The 20,465-nt window shown below is 33.3% G+C and overlaps 1 protein-coding gene across 1 annotated transcript; it reads right to left on the bottom strand.

Moving 5' to 3' along the window:
- Positions 1-1,514: 1,514 nt before the first annotated feature.
- Positions 1,515-7,555, bottom strand: LOC100255333 (linoleate 13S-lipoxygenase 2-1, chloroplastic). The gene is made up of 9 exons (XM_002283099.4): positions 7,112-7,555; positions 6,484-6,752; positions 4,521-4,761; positions 3,857-4,177; positions 3,704-3,789; positions 3,477-3,587; positions 3,090-3,391; positions 2,724-2,990; positions 1,515-2,487 (listed from the first exon to the last, which is right to left on the bottom strand). The coding sequence occupies exons 1-9, from the start codon at positions 7,467-7,469 to the stop codon at positions 1,728-1,730; spliced, it is 2,715 nt and encodes a 904-aa protein (XP_002283135.2). The 5' UTR covers positions 7,470-7,555; the 3' UTR covers positions 1,515-1,727.
- Between the last annotated feature and the right edge of the window lie 12,910 nt (positions 7,556-20,465).

The following is a 20,465-nucleotide window of genomic DNA, read 5'->3' as shown; positions in this document are numbered from 1 at the left end:
TATAAATGTTATCAACTTCTCTTAAGTGTCATATTCTCATATTATATGCTCAATTAAGATACTTTAACTCTTTAAGAGTATATGTCAAATTTCACATAAAAAATTATTATAGTTATAGATTTCATGATCACATATTCTTAAAATCACCCAAGGGGACATGTTCTCTTAATCTCATGAGATATATATCATGGTGTCTATCTTAATAATATCTATTACAACTTGCCTTGATTAATTTGTAGGGAATATATGGCTATCTTAAGATCTCACTTATAAGTCAAAACCATTGAAGAACTCATCATTATCTTGATATTCTCTTAAGGTTGAGAACCTATACGATATAGTAGTTTAATAAATTATGATTATTTGATAGTAAATATCATAATTCATTGTAAGTTCCGTTTAATGTATGACCACACATTAGTGTATTTGTTATGATAAAACCATTATGATGACCAAGATAAGTCATCCATCGAATTAAAAGGTAGTGTACTATATAGTCTCTGATGAATTATTTAATTCCATGAATCAACTATGAACTACTTATTATATCGTAAGAAATCTATAACTTGGATCTTTTATATAACTTCTATTGCACCAAAGTTATGTACGAGGGAAGAAATATAGATGTGAATGCTCAAATAATAAATAATGCAATCAAGGATAAAAGAGAAATAAAAAATCATAATAAATTTATATTAATGAAATTTTATTATGTTATAATCATGTTATATATGCTTTCAAGGGTTTTATTCTAATAAAAATCCATCATTGGAATTTTTGAGTTCCTCCTCAATAAGTTAATTTGTACTTCAATTATTCTAATTATCTTTAAATATACCGATTCATTGGAGTAATAAAGTGAAATTTACAATTAAATAATATAAAAAAGATAAATAATTGAGAAAAATTAAGAATAATTTATTATCTCCTACGTACCATTCTCATTTAACTATTACAAATCTCTTATTTATTCCCATATCTAACAAAATAAAAACTCCTAATAAAAAGTATCAAATCTAGAAAGACTCAATTATTTCAATATAAAATTTAACTAAATCAAATTCTATTTTATTTTTTAGAGACATCCTATATTCAAGTTTACTTTCCAACAACTACAAGGGGGCAAAGACATGTTGGTGGCTGTGTAAGAGAGGCTATTGTTTATCCTTTTCGATAGGGTTATATGGTTACCATCCATACTTCCTATATAGCCAAGAATATTTATTTTGGATTGATTTCAATGCGGACCTTAAGGAAAAATAAAAGTAAAAATAAAGCTCTATAATTTAAATATAGATGGTTGAATGAGGGTATAAAGTGTTGATAATTAAAGGTACAAAATGTTGGTGAGCTGCGATACCATCCCTAACTCCAAGTTATGGGTCAGTGGAGTGGTTGTTTTTCCTTGTATATATAGGGTGTGACCTTGAATGTAAGGTAGTGGATTTCAAATGAAATGGACCGAAAATAAAGAATTGAGATATGATTATAAAGAAATGAAATCTTTGCTAAGATTGAAATAAAAAAACCTTTTCTGTTACGTGGCAGTTTTTTATTGGGTACAGGAAAAAAAAGTCATAGCCTAGGCTCATTAGTCTAGGGTTTTGGTTACTTCATGAAGAGAAGAAACCTTTTCCATGAAAAAATTTCATTTTTTCACTTTTTACATCAATTATTATGTTATCTCTGCCATGCAATGAACTTGAAGCTTCACTCCTAAAGCTACCTCAGATGGAGATGCTGTAAGGAACTCCCTTTCCTGTCACCCCAGCTTCAGAAAATGGCTTCAAGAGCTCATATGGAACCACCCCAGCTCCGCCTCTGTTCTTCAAACTATTGTCTGCATTCCTAGCATCAATAATTACTTCGAGTTCCTTTAACCTCGCAGAAAACCTTTCAAATGCTTCCTTTATATCTGGTTCTTCACCCCATGCTGGCTCCATATATTCCCCTATATACTCCTCATCCGGAGAATGATTGGATAGCACATCTAAAATAGCTATAACTTTTGTTGCTTGAACCTGTGAAGGGAAGCATACCAAGAGCTCAAAATGGGGATTGTCCAAAAATCGTTTCCATCCTTCTCTTGTTGGGTCCTCAGAGGGCATATTGGTTCTAGCAATGGTAGGCCTATTGGGGAAGTAAGCAGCAAAAGCATATTGTCCAAAATTGACGGCTGAATGATGAGCGGAGGCCACCCAAGCTATTGTTGCGATAATTCCAATGAGGTCTTCTGGTGTTTGGAGGACTGGCCACCATGGTTCATCTTTTTTATCCTCATGACCTTTGGTTCGGATTTCTGTCCACCATGCTTGGAGCTCTGGATCAGACTGTACCATGCTCGCGTCCTTGTAGTAGTAATTGACATAGTCTGCAACCCATTGTTTCAAGGCATCCCATAATATGAGACCGTCGTTGGCAAAAGGATAGTCTTCGATCAGTAGCTTTAGGCCATGGGAAGCACTTGGATCCTCAACAGCAATTCCCCTAGCAATTACGAAACCACAAAAAGTTAGCAAGTGGAAATTCAGCAACTATTTTTTTATTAGCCCTCTACACTTCACTAAGCCATAATTTATCATTTAAAAAGAGGTATGAAGGAACTTATTATGAGATAGAAAACAAAATGTGGAATAAATGATCTTTGGTTTTGTAGAATTTCAGTAAGAAGCATCTATGGGAGTTTTGAATTACATCATCCATTATTATGGTTATCAGAATACCTGTTTATTAGGTCTGCTGGCAGGGCTTCCCTATCAAACCGCCACTGCTGGTCATAAGCGGCAGAGCTGAGCTCCATAGAATACTTGCGGGTTGAGAATGAAGTCTCAATGATCCCATCCGCATTGATGAGAACTTCTCTAGCAAGAGCATTGATCTGCATTGTATAGCGTAAATGAGGATGTAATAGTTTATAGATTGGGTGCATCACACTGAGTTGCCGATTTGTTGCAATCACGTAAGGTTCTGTTGCACAGTGAGTTCTTAACCTGCAAAATGAGCAAAGCAGTTGTTAAGTTCCTGTATTGTCAAACTGCTTCTCAGAAATGATTTCGCATTAGAAAGGGAAACGGGGCAATGACATGTACCAGTGACTAACAAGCTCATGATAACCGGAGTCATGAGCAAGGAAATGGGTTTTGGCAAACTTCCAAAGCCAGTGATCTGTAGCTTCCAAGCCGGGCGTGAAAACTTGCTTCCACTGTGGCTTTCCATCCATCGGTGGGCGAGTGAGCTCAATGGCTAGAGGCTTCAAGGTGCAATCAGGGGTTAGGAAGAAAAGTGCCCTGGAGCCATATAGTGTTGTCCCTTCGATCTGCCTTACTTTGCTCACATATGGTAATAACAAGTCATGGTAATCTATGATGAATAGTTTCTTCTGTTCTAATGCCTGCGTTCATGTTCCCAAATTTAGACAACTTAATTCTTGGGAGATTGATGGAGGGGAGGAAGAAAGAGAGAGGAAAGGTACGTACTTCGTCTACTGTCATGAAGCCTTTTATCCCCCGCTCGACCAACTCTTTGGTGATTGCCGATTCAGGTGGACCGTAGACATCAGGATCCAATGCGCTTTTCAACGGCCATTCCTGCATGATTTTATACAACTTAATTAGCATGAAGTACCATTCTCACGCAATCTTATTAATGTTCACTGCTTCCTAGTACTAATACATGATCATGCATGGAAAGTTGTTCATCATACCATAACCAACTTTATACTATACGGGTTAACACCAGCAAGAGTTTGGCGTGAGAATTCCTCATCCCGTAGCCAAGAAAACTTGTCCTCTGCAAATGCAAAAATACTTTAGCTAGTGATAAAGAATAGAGGAGGTGTGTGAAGGTTTTTTCTTACTGAGAAACATTGCAGGGGTTTCAAATTTCAGGAGACGATCTTTAGCATCAGAAACGGCCTTCACTAGTCTGGGCAGTATACGTTGCAAAAGCCCTGGATTTTTAAGCTTAGGAATGGTGATTCCTTGATAGTATAATTGGTCTATATCTGAGAAGAGTGGAAATCCAAGATTACTGTCAAGTAGGGATGTCTCTAGGGACGGTTTTAAAGCATGCAACACCGAGTCTACTGTCTTTGTTAGGAATGATGCCTCCTTCACCTCAGAAAATTCTTCATCCCTTGGCACATAGAAGCTGCCACTCCTTGTCTCCGAAAGAGGATCTGCATGCATCATGGAAATTGCTTAATTAATTGATGAAAGAGAGTGATTAATAGTTTGGATGATATGTCTATCTGATTTCTCTTCTCATATCCATGGACATAGAAATGATTTACCGAACCATGTCAGCCTTTTAATGCGATTAATAGCATATCAAGTGTAAGAGCTTCCACCATATGCAATTTCTACATATGGAATGTTTCGTCATCATCATCATTATTATTATCAATTTGTACTCTTTTCTTGTAAATTTCTTACACCATTTAACAAATTTGATTGCAATTTATTATTATACGATAGATTCTAGTTTCTAAAAATAAATAAGTTTAATTGTAATTTGCATACCAGTCTGACATGGTGCACGTCCAGTTCTGCATCGTCTAGGATATGGATAATTTTCATTGCCACCTAGTACCGATCGCCCCAATTCAGACTTGCTATCAGGGTTACCCAGATCATTATAAACATCATAATCATATATTCTATCGGAGGTCTTGCGTTCTCCTTCACCGTTACCTCGCAAATTTGCAAGTTCTTTTTCTCTCAAATCCTTGAGGCCTCTGGGCGTTTGTGATGGTAAATATGACTGTTTGATACAAAAAAAAGATGAGTAAGGTTTAGAAATCAAAATAACTCGCTAGGATGAATGAGGCTCTCAATATTGATGATATCAAGTTATGGTCTATCATGATTCAAAGTCATTTTTTAATACAACACAAAAATGTCATTGAAGTGAAAGCTTTAATCTGGTGTTGCAAATTGGAATCATCCTCATTCTTCAAGTTTTAGGATGCCTATGAAGAGTCATTTAGCAGCTTCCCATCTTGGACACATGCATCTGAATCTTTTTCATGGAATTAAGCTATTGAGGTTGCAATGATGCAATTGAACAAAAAAAAAAAAAAAAAAAAAAACCTATCATGATTTAATAGTCGGATTAGTGGTCGAAGTGTGATTGAATTGATAATCTCATAAATTTACAATTTAATAATTTATATATTATTAAAATTTAAAATATTTATAAAAATATTAATTAATCACATATAAAGGAATCAAAAACTAATGTTATTTATTTTTTACATCTCTAATATGATCAAATTAAATATATAGATGTACTAATATTTAAATATTTTATTAAATAAAATATATATAATATTTAAATGTAAAGATATTGATTGAATTATTTGTTAGTTTTAAAGAATATTATATTATTTTACTTTTTTTTTTATTTTTATTATTTTAAAAATTTTAAAAGAATTATGTTATTTTATGTATTAATTGCTTTGTAATTTTAACATCTAGCATAAGCAAAAGAGTGGTGGCATCTTAATCCTTCAAATCTAACATCATATTCCATGAAATTTTGTCAAGTTATCCCTCCCATCCTTCAATAGTCAGTCTGTAAAAATTTAAATGAAAGAAAAGGAACCAAGCCAGAATCGGTCACATCAACATAATGCCCCGATGCAACAGACTCTTCGGCTACTTTCATGTGGTGTTGAATACCTTAATAGGCTTGACTTCCTTTATTGGGTGGCAATTGGTTTTCATGTTAAATTGACCATTCAACTTCCCTATATTATATTTATGAAGAAATTAAATTAATTTTGGAAGCAAATAAAAAAACCCACGAAAGAATTTCATTTGCTTTTGCTCCACGCAATAGAAGTAGGTAAGTTGTCGACCATTCTCTTGCGTCATTTTTAAAAGTCATCTTCTCTTAATGTCAATGAACCCAAAAGAGATTTTCATATATGGTTGATTGAATTCATTGGCTAAAGCTATTTACTATGGATGATGAAGACCAATCTATTGCTGTTATGTTTGGTTTGAAAAATGTGTCCGAAAATATGAAAAAGAAAAAAAAGAAAAAAAAGAAAAGAGGTGAAGAGAAATAAAAAATAAATTTAAATTTATACATCTTATTGTATGAAAAAAAACTAATAAATATTGAACATTATCTTAAAAAATAAAATAAAATAAAGTAGCCTCGAAATGTTTGTCCAATCAAATAGTTAGGCTTCTTGTAATAGATGTAGAAAAGTCAAGGCATGCGGCACGTGGACATTTAATGGGAATGAAGTGACATCTCTACAACCATATATATTCAATTAGATTAATGGGACAAACCAATGGCATCAATATCTTCGTTTTTTTTTTTTTTTAAAATTACATTAATTTTTCAAATTAAAAAAAAAAAAAAAATCATAAAATCCATAATGCATGGCTGAACTTAGTTAATCCTACGCAAATAATCAAGCATTGATATGCTTAGAGATGATGAGAGGTGTAGAAGATGGTGGCTAACCTTGTTGCTGAAAAAGATCCTCTTCTCAGGATCATCAAACTTTGACTGAACCCATGAACCGCAGTTGAATGCAATAGGGCCATTGGGGAGGCCATTGAGGACAATATACTTGAGGAACATCTCGCTGCGGTATTCATTCTGAACTAGAACCGCACCAATCTCCCCAAAGTCACCAGGAATCACAAATTCTGATTCGTAAATCACATCCCCATCCTCTTGGCCTACTCGATGAGCATACCGGCTAATCGGTCTTGTCTCCAATCCCGTCTCTTTGCAAAATCATTAACTTAATCATCAGTTCTCTGCTGATAAAATTCTAGAATCCAAACAAATGAGTGTAGGAAAAAAAAAAATGGAAACAGGGACAGAAAATGTTAATTTTCATCAGCTTGGCTGTTTGGAGCCCCTTGTGAATCTTATTTCACTTTTTATATATTTATGTTTATATTCCCATGATGTGGGAAGAGCTCTCGGAACCATTTTTTTTGGATGTTCTATTTTACTTTCTCAGAAAACAAACAAAAAGTTAGGGTCCCTATTTTCAGGCTGCTTAAAATTAAAGGCTTGCAATTGAAAATGAAACGAAAATATTAGATATACAATTGATTAGTAATGATGAAATACTTACGAGGATCAAGCTCTGCACTAACAAGCTCTAAGAGGAGTGATTTACCAAGCAAGTCCGATATATTATCGAGCGGATTACACAACCCTAGCAAGCAGGAGGAGCACCCTCCATCAGTTAATTTCACGGTAACAGTTGCCTTAACAGAAATGGAGCTGTTGGTTCCAGCTGCTACTGCTTCGTGGGGTAAGGAGGTCCGGCCAAGGTGTGGCTGGTGGAATTGAGTCTGGAGCATTTCTGGATTCTGGGTTGCCATTGGAAGTTTGAGTGGTAGCTGGAGAAGTGTGCCTTTGAGATGTTTGTGTTTATATATATAGCAGCAGAAAGTGAGTCGTGATGAAGATATAATTTGAGTGGCCATGAGGATATAATTTGAAACTCCATCTAGGAATTTTCTTTACGGAAGTTTTAGAATGGAATGCAAGATAGCAAAAATGTCTGACTCTCTAGGTTTCGAATTTGCCTTTTCTTGTTGTCCACCGTCATGCTTTCGAAACCTTAACATTCCAATAATTACATTGCGTTTAATAGTGATTTTATTTAAAATATTTTTAATAAAAATATTTTCAAATCGTGTTTCTTCAAAAAATATTATAAATAATTTTTAATATTTTCAAAAATATTTTTCAAATTTTATCAAACATATATTTTAAAAAAAACATATTTTAAGTTAAAAATAGTTTTTAAAAATTATTGTCTAATTAATTTTTAGAGCGTGTTTGATAGTAATTTTAAGAAGTGTTTTTAGATCTTGTTTAATAATAATTTTATGAAACGTTTTTAATATTTTTAACACTTAAAATTTTTTATCATTTAAGTGTTAAAAACATTTTCTAAAATATTTGTCAAACATATTTTTAAAGTAATTTATTATTGATTTTAAGAAATATTTTTAACACATTTAACACTTAATTTTTATTCTTTCAAATATAAGAAATATTAGAAATATTTTATAAAATTATTATTAAATGCACTCTTAATCCTTCTTTTAAAATAATAAAATAAGTATTAAAATAGAAGTAAAATAGCACGCACAAAGGCAGCCATGGTTGAAGTTGTACAAGGGCTGTGCAGTATTCATGGAAATGAAGGAGAAGTTTGTTAGAGGAAATGTTTATTTTCTGATTTCTTTTTTCTCACTTCTTTTACTTCTTTAAGAAATTTCATTAACTTTTTCATAGAATTATTTAATCTCCGAATCATGCAAAATACCAAAATTTTATTATAATTATGACATCTCTTATCCAACAGGGGAAAGTTTCTAACACGGATTATTCTTAGTCAGACTTGTTTTAAAATCTAAAAAAAAACAAACAAAATTTAAAATAAATAATATTTTAGGTCATTACAAAGTCTGGAACAGTGGAACCTATGATGGAAGTTTGTTTGATGAAACGTGACCACTCCATGACAGATAGAACTGTGTTTGATGAAACGTGATGTGGTCTCCAGGACAGATAGAACTGAGACTGGTAGCTAGCTGTAAGGGAAGGGTATGACCTCTAAAGTCCCCACTTTGAACTCAAGTCACATATTCAAGGAAGGACAATTGTGCATGTTGTGGGCAATTGATGGTTTGAGTTTCATGATCTATCCATTCCATTCCAAGATATTTTCCACTCTCCTTTATGTCATCAATTTTACCTTTATTATTTTTAAATAAAAAAAATATAAATAACTTAATTTCTATTTTTTTAACTATTTTTTACAAATGTTCAACAAAATAGGAATTGAAATTTATAAAATACAAATTCCAAATAACTATTTAAAAATAATTAATATTTCATGTTTTTTTTAATTAAAAGTACTATATTTGAGGTACTACGTTTTAATGATATGAGTGCAACATTTAATCATTTTAGATATATCATATTTTATTGATAAGTATATAAAACTTGAATTATTTTTTAAAAATTTTTATTTTATGATTATTTTCATATAAGTACGTGGAAACAAATTTTCTCCTTTATTGTTCTCCTTTTCTTATAAATGTGTACAATTGTCTAATATAAAGAAAAATGACTTACAACAGTATTGATTCTTTCAAATTCTTGACATTTTATTATTATTATTATTTGCAATTATTTGTCATTATTATCATATTAAAATGCATTTTAATATGATAAGTTGAAAGCAGATGCACGTATTAGCCCAAAAGGTTACTTGTTTAAAGTGAAAAGGATTAGGTTTGCTTTTTCGTCCCTTCATAACCATCCCATGAAAGTCAACCAATTAACTTAACTAATTTCAGGTGCGCACGCTGGTATCACGATGTGATTTAGCACATATCTTCGATATCATCCACCAATGACTTTTCAAAGATTGGTACCGTCTGCTGACTCCTTAATCTAGAGGAGTTTTTCTTGTGAACTCTTCTCTTAAAAATTATAATATAGCTAATCTTTTACCCAAATAAAATTTTGGAAGCAACTAGATATGATCAAATTAAGAATAATTCAAGAGAGATCTTTACGTGAGAATCAGCCCCACATGTGGGGATAAAAATTCATACGACTTAAGACCTCTAATCTAATAATCTAAAAAGCTTACTTTTTAGTTCTTATATCAAAATCCATATATGCTATGCAACATCTTCAATGCCTCAATGGATTCACTTTACCTTTTGAGAGATGCATGTCCTTCCAACAACCCATGATTGAACATAATGAATTCTTGTTGAAAGTTGGAGAATATTAGGGCAAGTTAGGGCTTGATTTCTTTGAGTAGTTAACCCAAAAGCTTATTTAGGTAGGGTATATAAGAGCCTAGAGAGTTGAAAATGAAATTTTCTCAAAAAATAAATCATCAACTTTCCAAAAATTAATTAAGAAAAGAATTTTATTTTATTTAAAAATAAAATAAAATATCAACTTTCTTAAAATTAATTAAGAAAATAATTTTCTTAAAAAAAATAAAATACCAACTTTCTCAAAATTCATTAAGGAAAGAATTTTATTAAAATAAAATAAAATATTAACTTAGAATTTTCTAAAAAAAAAAATCTTAAACTTATAAAAAATTAATGAAGACATTTTAATTCGATTTTAAGACTTTCTATCCAAAGTTATCTTATTAGAAAAAAAAAAAAAAAAACTAACTTGCCTTTAACAAACATTTTTGGACTTATTTGTGACAATCTAATTAAATGAATAACCTTAAATCTTTAATGAAAAGTAAATTATTATCTAAAAAGATTCATATGTCAAAGTGAAAGGAAATAAAATTGCCAATAAAAATGAAAAAATTATCATTATCATAAATTACCAAAGGTGTTCAGTTTTCTAATGTACAAGAGAAATGTCTTACATGAGGAGTGTTAATTCATTCAAACTCTTGACATTTCATGATCATTAACTATGAATTTGATTTTTATCATATAAAGGAGACAACTTCAATAAAATTTTTCCCTTTATTTATCCTTTTTTTTAATTATTTATTTATTTATTATTAGTAGTAGTAGTAGTAGTAGTAACTTTATTTGATTTAATGCTCAAGCAACTAAACATTGAAATTGCATTTTAATATGATAAGTTGAAAGTAAATGCATGTATGAGTCCAAAAGTTTACTTGTTTAAAGTGAAAAGGATGAGCTTTGCTTTTTGAAGGATTTGACCAATTTCGTCCCTTCATAATCATCCCATAAAAGTCTAAACAATTAACTAATTTCTATTGACTTCTTCTCATATCTAATGGGCATATATTTTTGAAATCACATGGTGGCATATAGCAATGTGGTTTAGCACATTTCTTCGATATCCTCCACCAATAACTTTTCAAAGATTGGTACCGTGACGTGACCCCTTATTCTAGAGTTGGGATGTTTTAGTCAATATCTTGTGAACTCTTCTCAAATATATGCATAACCGACACAACTCCTTATTGTAGAGTTAGAATTTTTTAATCAATTTCTCGTGAACCTCAAATATCTATATGTAAATTTTGAATTACATGTGAATACATAATACAATGATTTAGCCAATTTCTTATATATATATATATGAAAAAACTATTGTCCAATAGGTAAGAGCCAGAGGGGTAATGAAATCTTTTACCCAAACTAAATCTTGAAGCTATTAGATATGATCAAAGAATAATTCAACATGCATAAATTATTATGTGAAACTCCTCACACTAACAATGAAAATAAAAAATCATAGGACCTAAGACCTCTAATATAATAATCTAATTTATATCAAGATTTACGTCTACGACGCAACATCTTTAAAGCCCTAATGGATTTGCCTCAACCTTTGAGGAATGCAAATCCTTACAACAACCCAAAATTCAATATGATGAATTCTTGTTGGAAAACATAATGTTAGGGAAGTTGAGGTTTTCACACTAACAATGAAAATAAAAAATTCAAGGACCTAAGACCTCTAATATAATAATCTAACTTACATCAAGATTTACATCTAACTTATAATAAAAAATCATAGGGAAGTTGAGGTTTTCACATTAAAGATTTACATCTTTAATGCCCTAATGGATTCGCCTCAGCCTTTGAGGAGGGCAAGTCCGTCCAACAACCCAGAATTCAACATGACGAATTCTTATTAGAAAACAGAATGTTAGGGCAAGTTGGGGTTTGATCTCTTTGAGTATTCAACCTAAAAACATATTTAGGTAGATCTATAAGAGCCTAGAAGTTGGAAAATGGAATTTTCTCAAAAAATAAAATATAAACTTACCAAAAATTAATTGAGAAAAATTTTTTATTTTATTTTTAAATAAAATATCAAATTTTTAAAAATTAATTAAGAAAACAATTTTCTTAAAAAATAAATTACTATCTTTCTAAAAATTTATTAAAAAAATATTTTTCTCTAAAAAAAATATCAACTTAGAATTTTCTTATAAAAATAAAATCTTAAAGTTGTCAAAAATTAATAAAGACATTTTAATTCAATTTTAAAACTTCAAATCCAAAGCTACCTTATTTAAAAAAAACTTACCATTAACAAACTTTTTCTCTAATTTACTTGTGATAATCCAATTAAACGAACAACTTTAAATCTTAAATGAAAAGTAAATCACTATCTAAAAAGGCTTATATGACATAATGAAAATGAATAAAATTACCAATAAGAATAAAAAATTATTATTATTATAAATTTGTTAGGTTTTTATCATCTTTGTACAAACGTGTTCAATTTTCTAATGTTTAGGATAAATGTCTTACACGAAAAGTATTATTAACTCATTCAAACTTATGATATTTAACCATCACTAACTATGAATTTTATTTTTATCATATAAAAGGACACAACTTCAATAAGTTTTTTCCTTTTATTTGCCTTTTTTTTATTGCTTATTATTATTAATATTAGTATTAGTATTAATATTATTTGCAATTAGTGATGACTTTGTTTGATTTAATGCTAAAGCCATTGGATATTAAAATTGCATTTTAATATGATAAGGTGAAAGCAAATTCACGTATTAGTCCAAAAGGTTACTTGTTTAAAGCGAAAAGAATTAGGTTTGCTTTTTGAAGGATTTGACCAATTCCGTCCCTTCATAACCATCCAATGATAGTCTAACCAATAAAATGGGAAAATCTAGTTTTTGAAACATTGTGGTTGTTAACTTTTCAAAGATTTGGTTACAATGACTTTGGCCAATTTAGAGTGGATTCTTCTCATATTTTAATGGGTATGCTTGAAATCACATGTAAAAGATACAATGATCTGGTGAAGCAGATAAGGTTTTGATCTATGATATCCTTCACGTCATTAACTTTTCAAAGATTGGTATAATGACATGAGTAGCATATTTTAATCAATTTTTCTTGTTAGGAAAATTAGACTAATCCAACCTATAGTAATCACCCTAGAGGGGGGGAGGGGGGGTGAATAGGGTGGTGATATCTTTTTGCAAATTTAAACTATGCGAAAGAAGAGACAATTTATATGCAAATATATAATAAGCAATATAAAGATAATTGCATATAAATTAAAAAGTAGGGAAAAGAGAATGCAAACACAAGAGTTTATAGTGGTTCGGCGCAACCCGGCCTACATCCACTCTCCTCTAGCTTCAATCCCAAGCTTGAGGTTCCACTAATTCAAGGCTTCCAAACCAAGCCTTCAAACAATACAATTGGATTATGGTTCCAATTCACCCTCTTGGACTTTTGGCTCCAAGCACCCTTTACACTTCTCAAGAGATACCATAGTCTTGAGAAACTTCCTCTCAAGGGTTTACAAATAAATGATCTCACAAAAATCCTAGCACAAGAACTTTAAGCTCAAATGATACAAGAAAACTAGGATTGAAAGGTGCACTAAGGATATGCAAGTTTTATAACAATGGTGCACTCAAAAATACTTTTCCAAGACTCAAATATAATCAAGAAAGGTTTGGGAAGGTTAAACTTTTTAAACAATGAAGATTAGGACCTTTTTATAGAAGAGAAAAACCAAACTAGCCGTTTGGGGGTTCGACCGGTCGAGCTAGGGGTCGATTGGTTGACTAGCTGTTAGCATTTAATGCTTGGCAGGTGACCATTGGACCTCGACCGGACCTCAACCGGATGAGGTTCAACCTTGATCAGTTGAACAACCGTTCTGGAAGAAAGAGAAAGTTTTTACACCCTCGACCGGTTGAGCTGGGGGTCTACCCGGGCCTCGACCGGTTGAGCTATGGGTCGACCCGGACCTCGACCGGTTGAGCTTGCGGTTGACCAGTTCCTCGCCCGGTTCAACCAATTGAGCCATTTTTTTTGGCTCAACAACCAACTTTTTCAACATAAAACCTTTTAAAACAAGTTTGAAAGACATTTAACACAAGGTTTTAGTTGAAAACATGAAATCATCAAATTCTTAAAATATTTAAAACAAAATAACTCTTTGATGATTTTGGTGCATAAGTAAAGAATGTAATGCATGAAAATCCTAGTGTACCAACAACCTTACAAAGAGATCTTATGAAGCTTGAGTCTTGAAAAACACTTCTCTTTGATGTGGTCTTCTTTTTCATGATTTCTCTTTGGCTTGATTTATCTTTGTGATTGCCACTTTGGAAATCATCTTGCCTAATCACACTTGAAATATAATCATTAGTTCTAAACCTTGTTTTGTTATCATCAAAATCAAGATTAACCAAACCTTGGTTTCACACTTATATTATATCACATGTGGGTACATAGTGCTATGGTCTAGCACATAAGGTTAGGTTTTTAAAATATAGGTATGCAACCATTGATGAAAATTTAAACAACATAGGATCACATGTAGACATTAAAGCATGCATTAAATGACAATAAATGAAATGTTCACCTTGATTAATGTCATGGAAAGTCATTTCGTGATCCACTGGTGTTCAAGAAGAAGCTCAATCCAGTGATGGTGTGAAAATCCGGATTCAGTCCAAGTGTGTGCTCTCAAGAGTGCGTGTTCTTTCAGCCAAGAAAAATGAGAGAACCCTTTCATTTGCACTTATATAAATAAATATACACATATATATCACACATTATACACATTATTTGGACCACTTGACTTAATGGGCCAATTAAGTGAATTAGAGTGGGTCCATAAAAAATCAAGCAACAATATGTGTCCAGCCCCATTATGGACCGCAATGCAAAAATAAAATAAAATTGATTTATGGCATTATCACATTGATTATGTAAGTCCACACATAAAAATTCCAACAATTCTCCCACTTGGACTACATAATCAAACATCACAACATATACATAATCATAAATCAATGTCCCATTGAATCTCATTAAAACAAATAATTAAATGCAATCATACATGCTTCATTGCTTGATTCATAGGGAAATATACAATAATAGCAATCCTTTCAACAATAGCATAATGTTACAATACCAAAAATGGTTGCTACTAACTTAATGCAACCTAGGCTCCCAACAACCCCATTTGAGATACATGTTCATGAAACACAACTATGGGTAAATCTTTTATTAGTGGATCTACCAACATACCTTTTGTGGACATGTGCTCAATATTAATAAGAGACTTTTCCACTTTCTCCTTAATAAAATAGAACTTTACATCAATATGCTTGGAGCAAGAAGTACTCTTAGTGTTCTTAGAGAAAGCAACAACTGCGGAATTATCACAAAATAATTTCAGCAATCTAGAAATGGAGTCAACAACTCCCAAGACTGAAATAAAATTTCGCATCCACATAGCATGACAACAAGCCTCATAACATGCCACACACTTTGCCTCTATAGTTGAGGATGTTGTAAGTGTCTGCTTGACACTTTTCCAAGATACAATTTCTCCTGCCATTACAAAAATATAACCCATAGTGGATTTCTTAACATCTATGCAGCCAACAAAATCAACATCACAAAACCCAACTACATCGAGCATGTTGGTGCGCTGATATGTCAACATTAAGTCCTTAGTTCTTTGAAAATACCTAAGGACCTTCTTAGCAGCTTTCCAATGTTGACACTCAGGATTGCTCAAGGACCTTCCCAACATGCCCACAAAAAAAGCAATATCAGGGCGTGTACATACTTGAGCATACATAAGGCTGCCAACCAAAGATGAATAAGAAATGATTCTCATTTCCTTTCTCTCATCATCATTTTGAGGACACCGAGCCTTTGAAAACTTATCAGCCTTCACAATTGGTGCTCTAGTAGAACTACAGTTGTGCGTATTGAACCTCTTCAATATATTCTCAATATAGATTCTTTGAGACAATTTAAGCACCTCATTAGCCCTATCACGAAGAATCTTTATTCCCAAAACATAAGAAGCCTCACTAAGATCCTTCATGTCAAAATGGATTGACAACAAGTGTCTTGTCTCAATCAACAAGTTAGAATCATTTGATGCGAGTAGTATATCATCAACATATAAAACAAGAAATATGTAACTACTCCCATTGACCCTCAAATATATGCATCTATCAACTATATTATCTTTAAAACCATTTTGGGTGATAATCCTATCAAACTTCAGATACCATTGCCTCGAAGCCTGTTTAAAACCATAAATTGACTTATTGAGCTTGCAAACTAAATACTCCTTTCCAACTTCTGCAAAACCAATAGGTTGCTCCATACACACGTCCTCATCCAGATCACCATTCAAGAAAGCTGTCATGACATCCATCTTATGTAGCTCCAAATCAAAATGAGCTATTATGGCCATAATCACTCTAAAAGAGTCCTTGGTCGACATAGGTGAGAATGTTTCTTTAAAATAAATTCCTTCTCTTTGACTATAACCTTTAACCACAAGTCTAGCTTTATATCTCTTTATTTGCCCGCTAGAATCACGTTTGATCTTAAAGACCCACTTGCATCCAACTGGTTTACAACCATGTGGCAATTTGTCCAAATCCCAAACACCATTCATATACATAGATTTTATTTCATTATCCATGGCTTCTTTCCAAGAAGTGAATTGAGGACAATGAATTACTTATCGACAAGTGATTGGATTAGAAACATCATAATCATCATACTCATGCTCCTGCAAATAAATCATGTAATTATCTGAAATAGTCGGCTTACGAACCCTCTATGATCTTCTCAAAGGAATCCCATCAACAGGAATGCCAAGTTCTACTTGATTACCATGCTCTCTTTGATTAGTGGGCGGTTGTTGGACAATAGGAACATCCACATCTGGAACATTAACTCCTCTAGCAGAGTCCATTCTTCCTTCAAGGCATTATAAGTCAACTTCACTGCATCAAATGAAGTAGGAAGAGACTCAAGTATCAACCATTTCAAGAATTTCTCACTTAACTCCATTTTCATCTCATTTGTCTTGTTGAAGTAGTGCTTTAGCTTGATGATGTGATCTCTAACCCCACCTACTCTATCATACATAGTGGTTGTGAGAAGTTTCAAATAAGTTGTCATTTCCGCCTTATCAATCTTGGTATAATTGGCCTTTACATATTCCATAAAGTCTTTGGTCATTTCCGTCTTTGGCACACATTCTTTAATAGATTTATCCATAATATACTTCATCACCATCAAACAACTTCTATTGGAGTGCTCCCATTTCTCATAAAATGATCTTTCATCAGTAGAACTCACATCAGTGGGCTTACTTGGCTCATCAACTCTCAAAGCCAAGTCCAAATTGTGCAAAGTCATATGCACATTGAAAGACTTATACTATTCCTCAAAGTTATTTCCAGTGAGAGGCTTGATGACAGATAATTGCAGAGTAATTTTGGGATTGCTAGTAGCTGGATAATAGCAAAATTAAACAATATGCATGTTACTTCAATATCATGTTATTTGCTAGTTTCCAAAATTTCTCAATTTAGCAATAGATTGGAGTTTTGAAATTCCATAGCTGTGGACTCTCACCCGATCCACTCGGATGGCGCAACTTACTATTTTTTTTTTTTAAAAAAAAAGTAGTGTGGAATGGAATGGAAAGGTGGTTTTTGAGTTTTGAAAAATTTGTCCCCGATGAGGAATGGTTTTGTTTGGAGTTGCCACTTATTTCTTATTTTTATTTTTTAAAGAGGAAAAATTAAGTAAGAACTAAGAAAACAGATGCTATGCTTAGTTAAGAAAAACACTCAAAAAGGGAAAGGGGGAGAGAGGTGAATTGGGTTTTTTAAAATCTTTTCAATCACAACAAATTCAAACACAATATAAGCAAAGTAAAGAGATAGAGTTTAGAGAATTCAAACTAGGATTTATAGTGGTTCGGCACTTCCTTGCCTACATCCACTCTCCTCAACCTCCTAACCGAGTGAGGGTTCCACTAACTTGAAGCTTCAACCAAACTTCCAATCTTCTTACACTTGGATTCCGGCTCCAATGGGCTCTTACACAACCTCTTCAAGATTCAACCCTCTTGAAGGCTTTAACATTCAAATTGTTACAAGATATAATCACTCAACCTAGCTTAAGGATGACTCAAATACAAGACAAAGCTAGGATGACATACAAGAGTGCACTAAAGGATATGCAAGTGGTGATTTAATGCACTATGAAGGAAATGAGAGCTTTTTTATCAAGAACAAGTAGGTAGGCTATTGAATGCAAGTGTTCTCTTATCAATAAATGAAGTGGAGCTTTTAATTTATAGGTTTCTAAGCTCGGGAGTCAAAAACAGCAAAAAGTAACCTCATTCGGTTGAGCTAAGGGTCGATCGGTTCACTAGCCGTTGGAGCATTTAATGCATGACAGGTTACTGTTGCCTCAACTGGACATCTACCGGTCCTTGATCGGACCTTGACCGGTAAGAGAAACACCTCGACTAGGAAGAGAAGGCTACTGGGAGAGAAAGAAGATTTTTGACCTCCCTCGACCGGTCCTCGACCGGACGACCACAACCGGTCGATTGGTTCCTCAACTGGTTGAGCCGATTAGGCATAGTCTCGACCGGTTGAGCCTTTTTGGCCCCGAAAACCTATTTTTTGATTCATTTCTTTTCTAACACTTAGGCAAGGTCTTTAGGTAAATTATTAAGCCAATTATAAAACATTTTGCCTAAGGTACATTAGTTAAAAACTCGGGTTTTAATGAAATCAACATTTTAAAGAATAAACCGAGTTTTCAAAGATGCATGAAACATGTGAAAATCCTAAGTGCACTCATGCATTCATCTTACATTAGTTTTCTATGATCACAAGTTTTCCAAGCGTCTCAATCTTTTATCCATTTGGTCATTTGATGAATTTTCGAGTTTATACCTGAAATTCTTAAACATTTAAACCAATTAGTCACTTAACCATGGTTTGTTATCATCAAAACCTGATTAGGGGAACCCTTAGGCTAATAAGAACAAAAACCCCTGATGACTCCAACATGGAAAAAACGGTTTACGAAACTTGAGTCTGGGTCCGGGGATTAAGTTACCTATTAGGAAGGTACCTCATGTGAGGGAACACCCCTTTAGGCCCGGAACTCAGTCTCTACTATTGAATTGGGCATGTGGGAGTATATAGGTCAAGGATCAAATAGCCTCTTAGGCTAATCATAGACAACACGAATCACACAAACCTACTCGATATCTAGCATGCATAGGCACTCAATAAATCAACAAATGGCGTACCTGAGGTCCCTATCCATGCGCTGCAGAAAAGATCAGTCAATAAGCATCAATGCACAACAAGCATCGCAATCCAAATGCCATGTGGGCATACTAACACAAAATCCAACAATCAAACACATACCTGTGGTCCCTAGCCAAGTGCTGCATAAATGATTAGCCAATAGGAATAAATACTCAACAAGCATGCATGGCAATCACATGTCAAAACATCAATCACTAGATACCAAGGCCCACAAATGAGCTCAAACCATGGGTCAAAGTACGTACCTTGGGTCCCTAGTCAAGTGCTACAATGAGGGGTTAGTCAACACGTGGCAAGCATTTTTTAAACAAACATCAAAATGTGCCCAAACCATAACAAAAATGGGGGTCAAAACAAGCTGAAACTGGAACTACCTAGCAGAACTGGTTGAACCAGTTCCCAACTGGCTCAACCGGTTGAGAAAAAAATCTAAAACTTTACCAGAATATTTCTCAGAGAATAAGGAATCCAAAAAAATAAACGGCACTCAATTCCGAGCCTGGATGAGAGAGAACCGGCCGAAACAATGCAAAGCATTTATAAAATAGGGCTGTCACCAAGCCACCTGTTGAACCGGTTCCCAACTAGTTCATCCGATTAATAAAAATTTGAAACTTTACGAGAATATTCCTCAAAGAATAATAAATCCAACAAAACAAACGGAACTCAATTCCAAGCTCGGATGAGGGAGAACCGACCGAAACAATGCGATGTGTTCCATAAAAGGCCAAACCCGACCCACCCAAAATGCATTGTTTTCTTTAAAATTCGCCACTTAAGCCAATGCTTTAGTAGATGCAATTTTTCCATAAGCCTTTAGCATGCATGCCTAAAAGGGCAAGGCCACAAATGAAAGGGCCTACTTCCCAAACAAATTAACCGTATTTCCTATAATCAAAGGAAATGAACACCATATCCCCTCCCTTGCCAAATCTAGAACCAACGAGGCTCCAATGGTTGAATGATGAGTACAGTGGCTCAACCAATATGTCATAACCTCTAATCCTAATTGAAAAACTAAAATGGTCTACCCCAAATTCCAAACAAAACAGTCCAAAGAGACTTTTTCTCAAATAAAAATTAAAGGGAATGGTTCCCTAAACTAAAAGTGCAAGCCATTTTTTGGTATAAACAAATCACACCATACATGGGAGCTTAGGCATGTAATAACGAAAATGCAAGGATCCCAACCTTATCTTTCATATACCTCCAATGACCGTTTCGAATGCTCAAAAAATAAAAGACTCACTCTGAGTTGAATCAGACATGCATAGTCTCAGACAACTTACAAACTTGACCCAAAGACTAATCAGCA

This window comes from Vitis vinifera, chromosome 6, assembly GCF_030704535.1.
Source record: "Vitis vinifera cultivar Pinot Noir 40024 chromosome 6, ASM3070453v1".
Classification (NCBI taxonomy): domain Eukaryota; kingdom Viridiplantae; phylum Streptophyta; class Magnoliopsida; order Vitales; family Vitaceae; genus Vitis; species Vitis vinifera.
Note: the sequence above shows the minus strand (reverse complement) of the source record. Positions and strands in the feature narration are given on the sequence as shown.

Bases quoted from the DNA above. Each gene is read 5' to 3' on its own strand.
- LOC100255333 (XM_002283099.4), bottom strand. From the start codon at position 7,469: ATGGCCACTCAAATTATATCTTCATCACGACTCACTTTCTGCTGCTAT. The intron at 6,753-7,111 runs GTAAGTATTTCA...GATTTTGCAAAG, and splicing joins TAGTGCAGAGCTTGATCCTC to AGACGGGATTGGAGACAAGA. The intron at 2,488-2,723 runs GTATTCTGATAA...CGTAATTGCTAG, and splicing joins CCAGCAGACCTAATAAACAG to GGGAATTGCTGTTGAGGATC.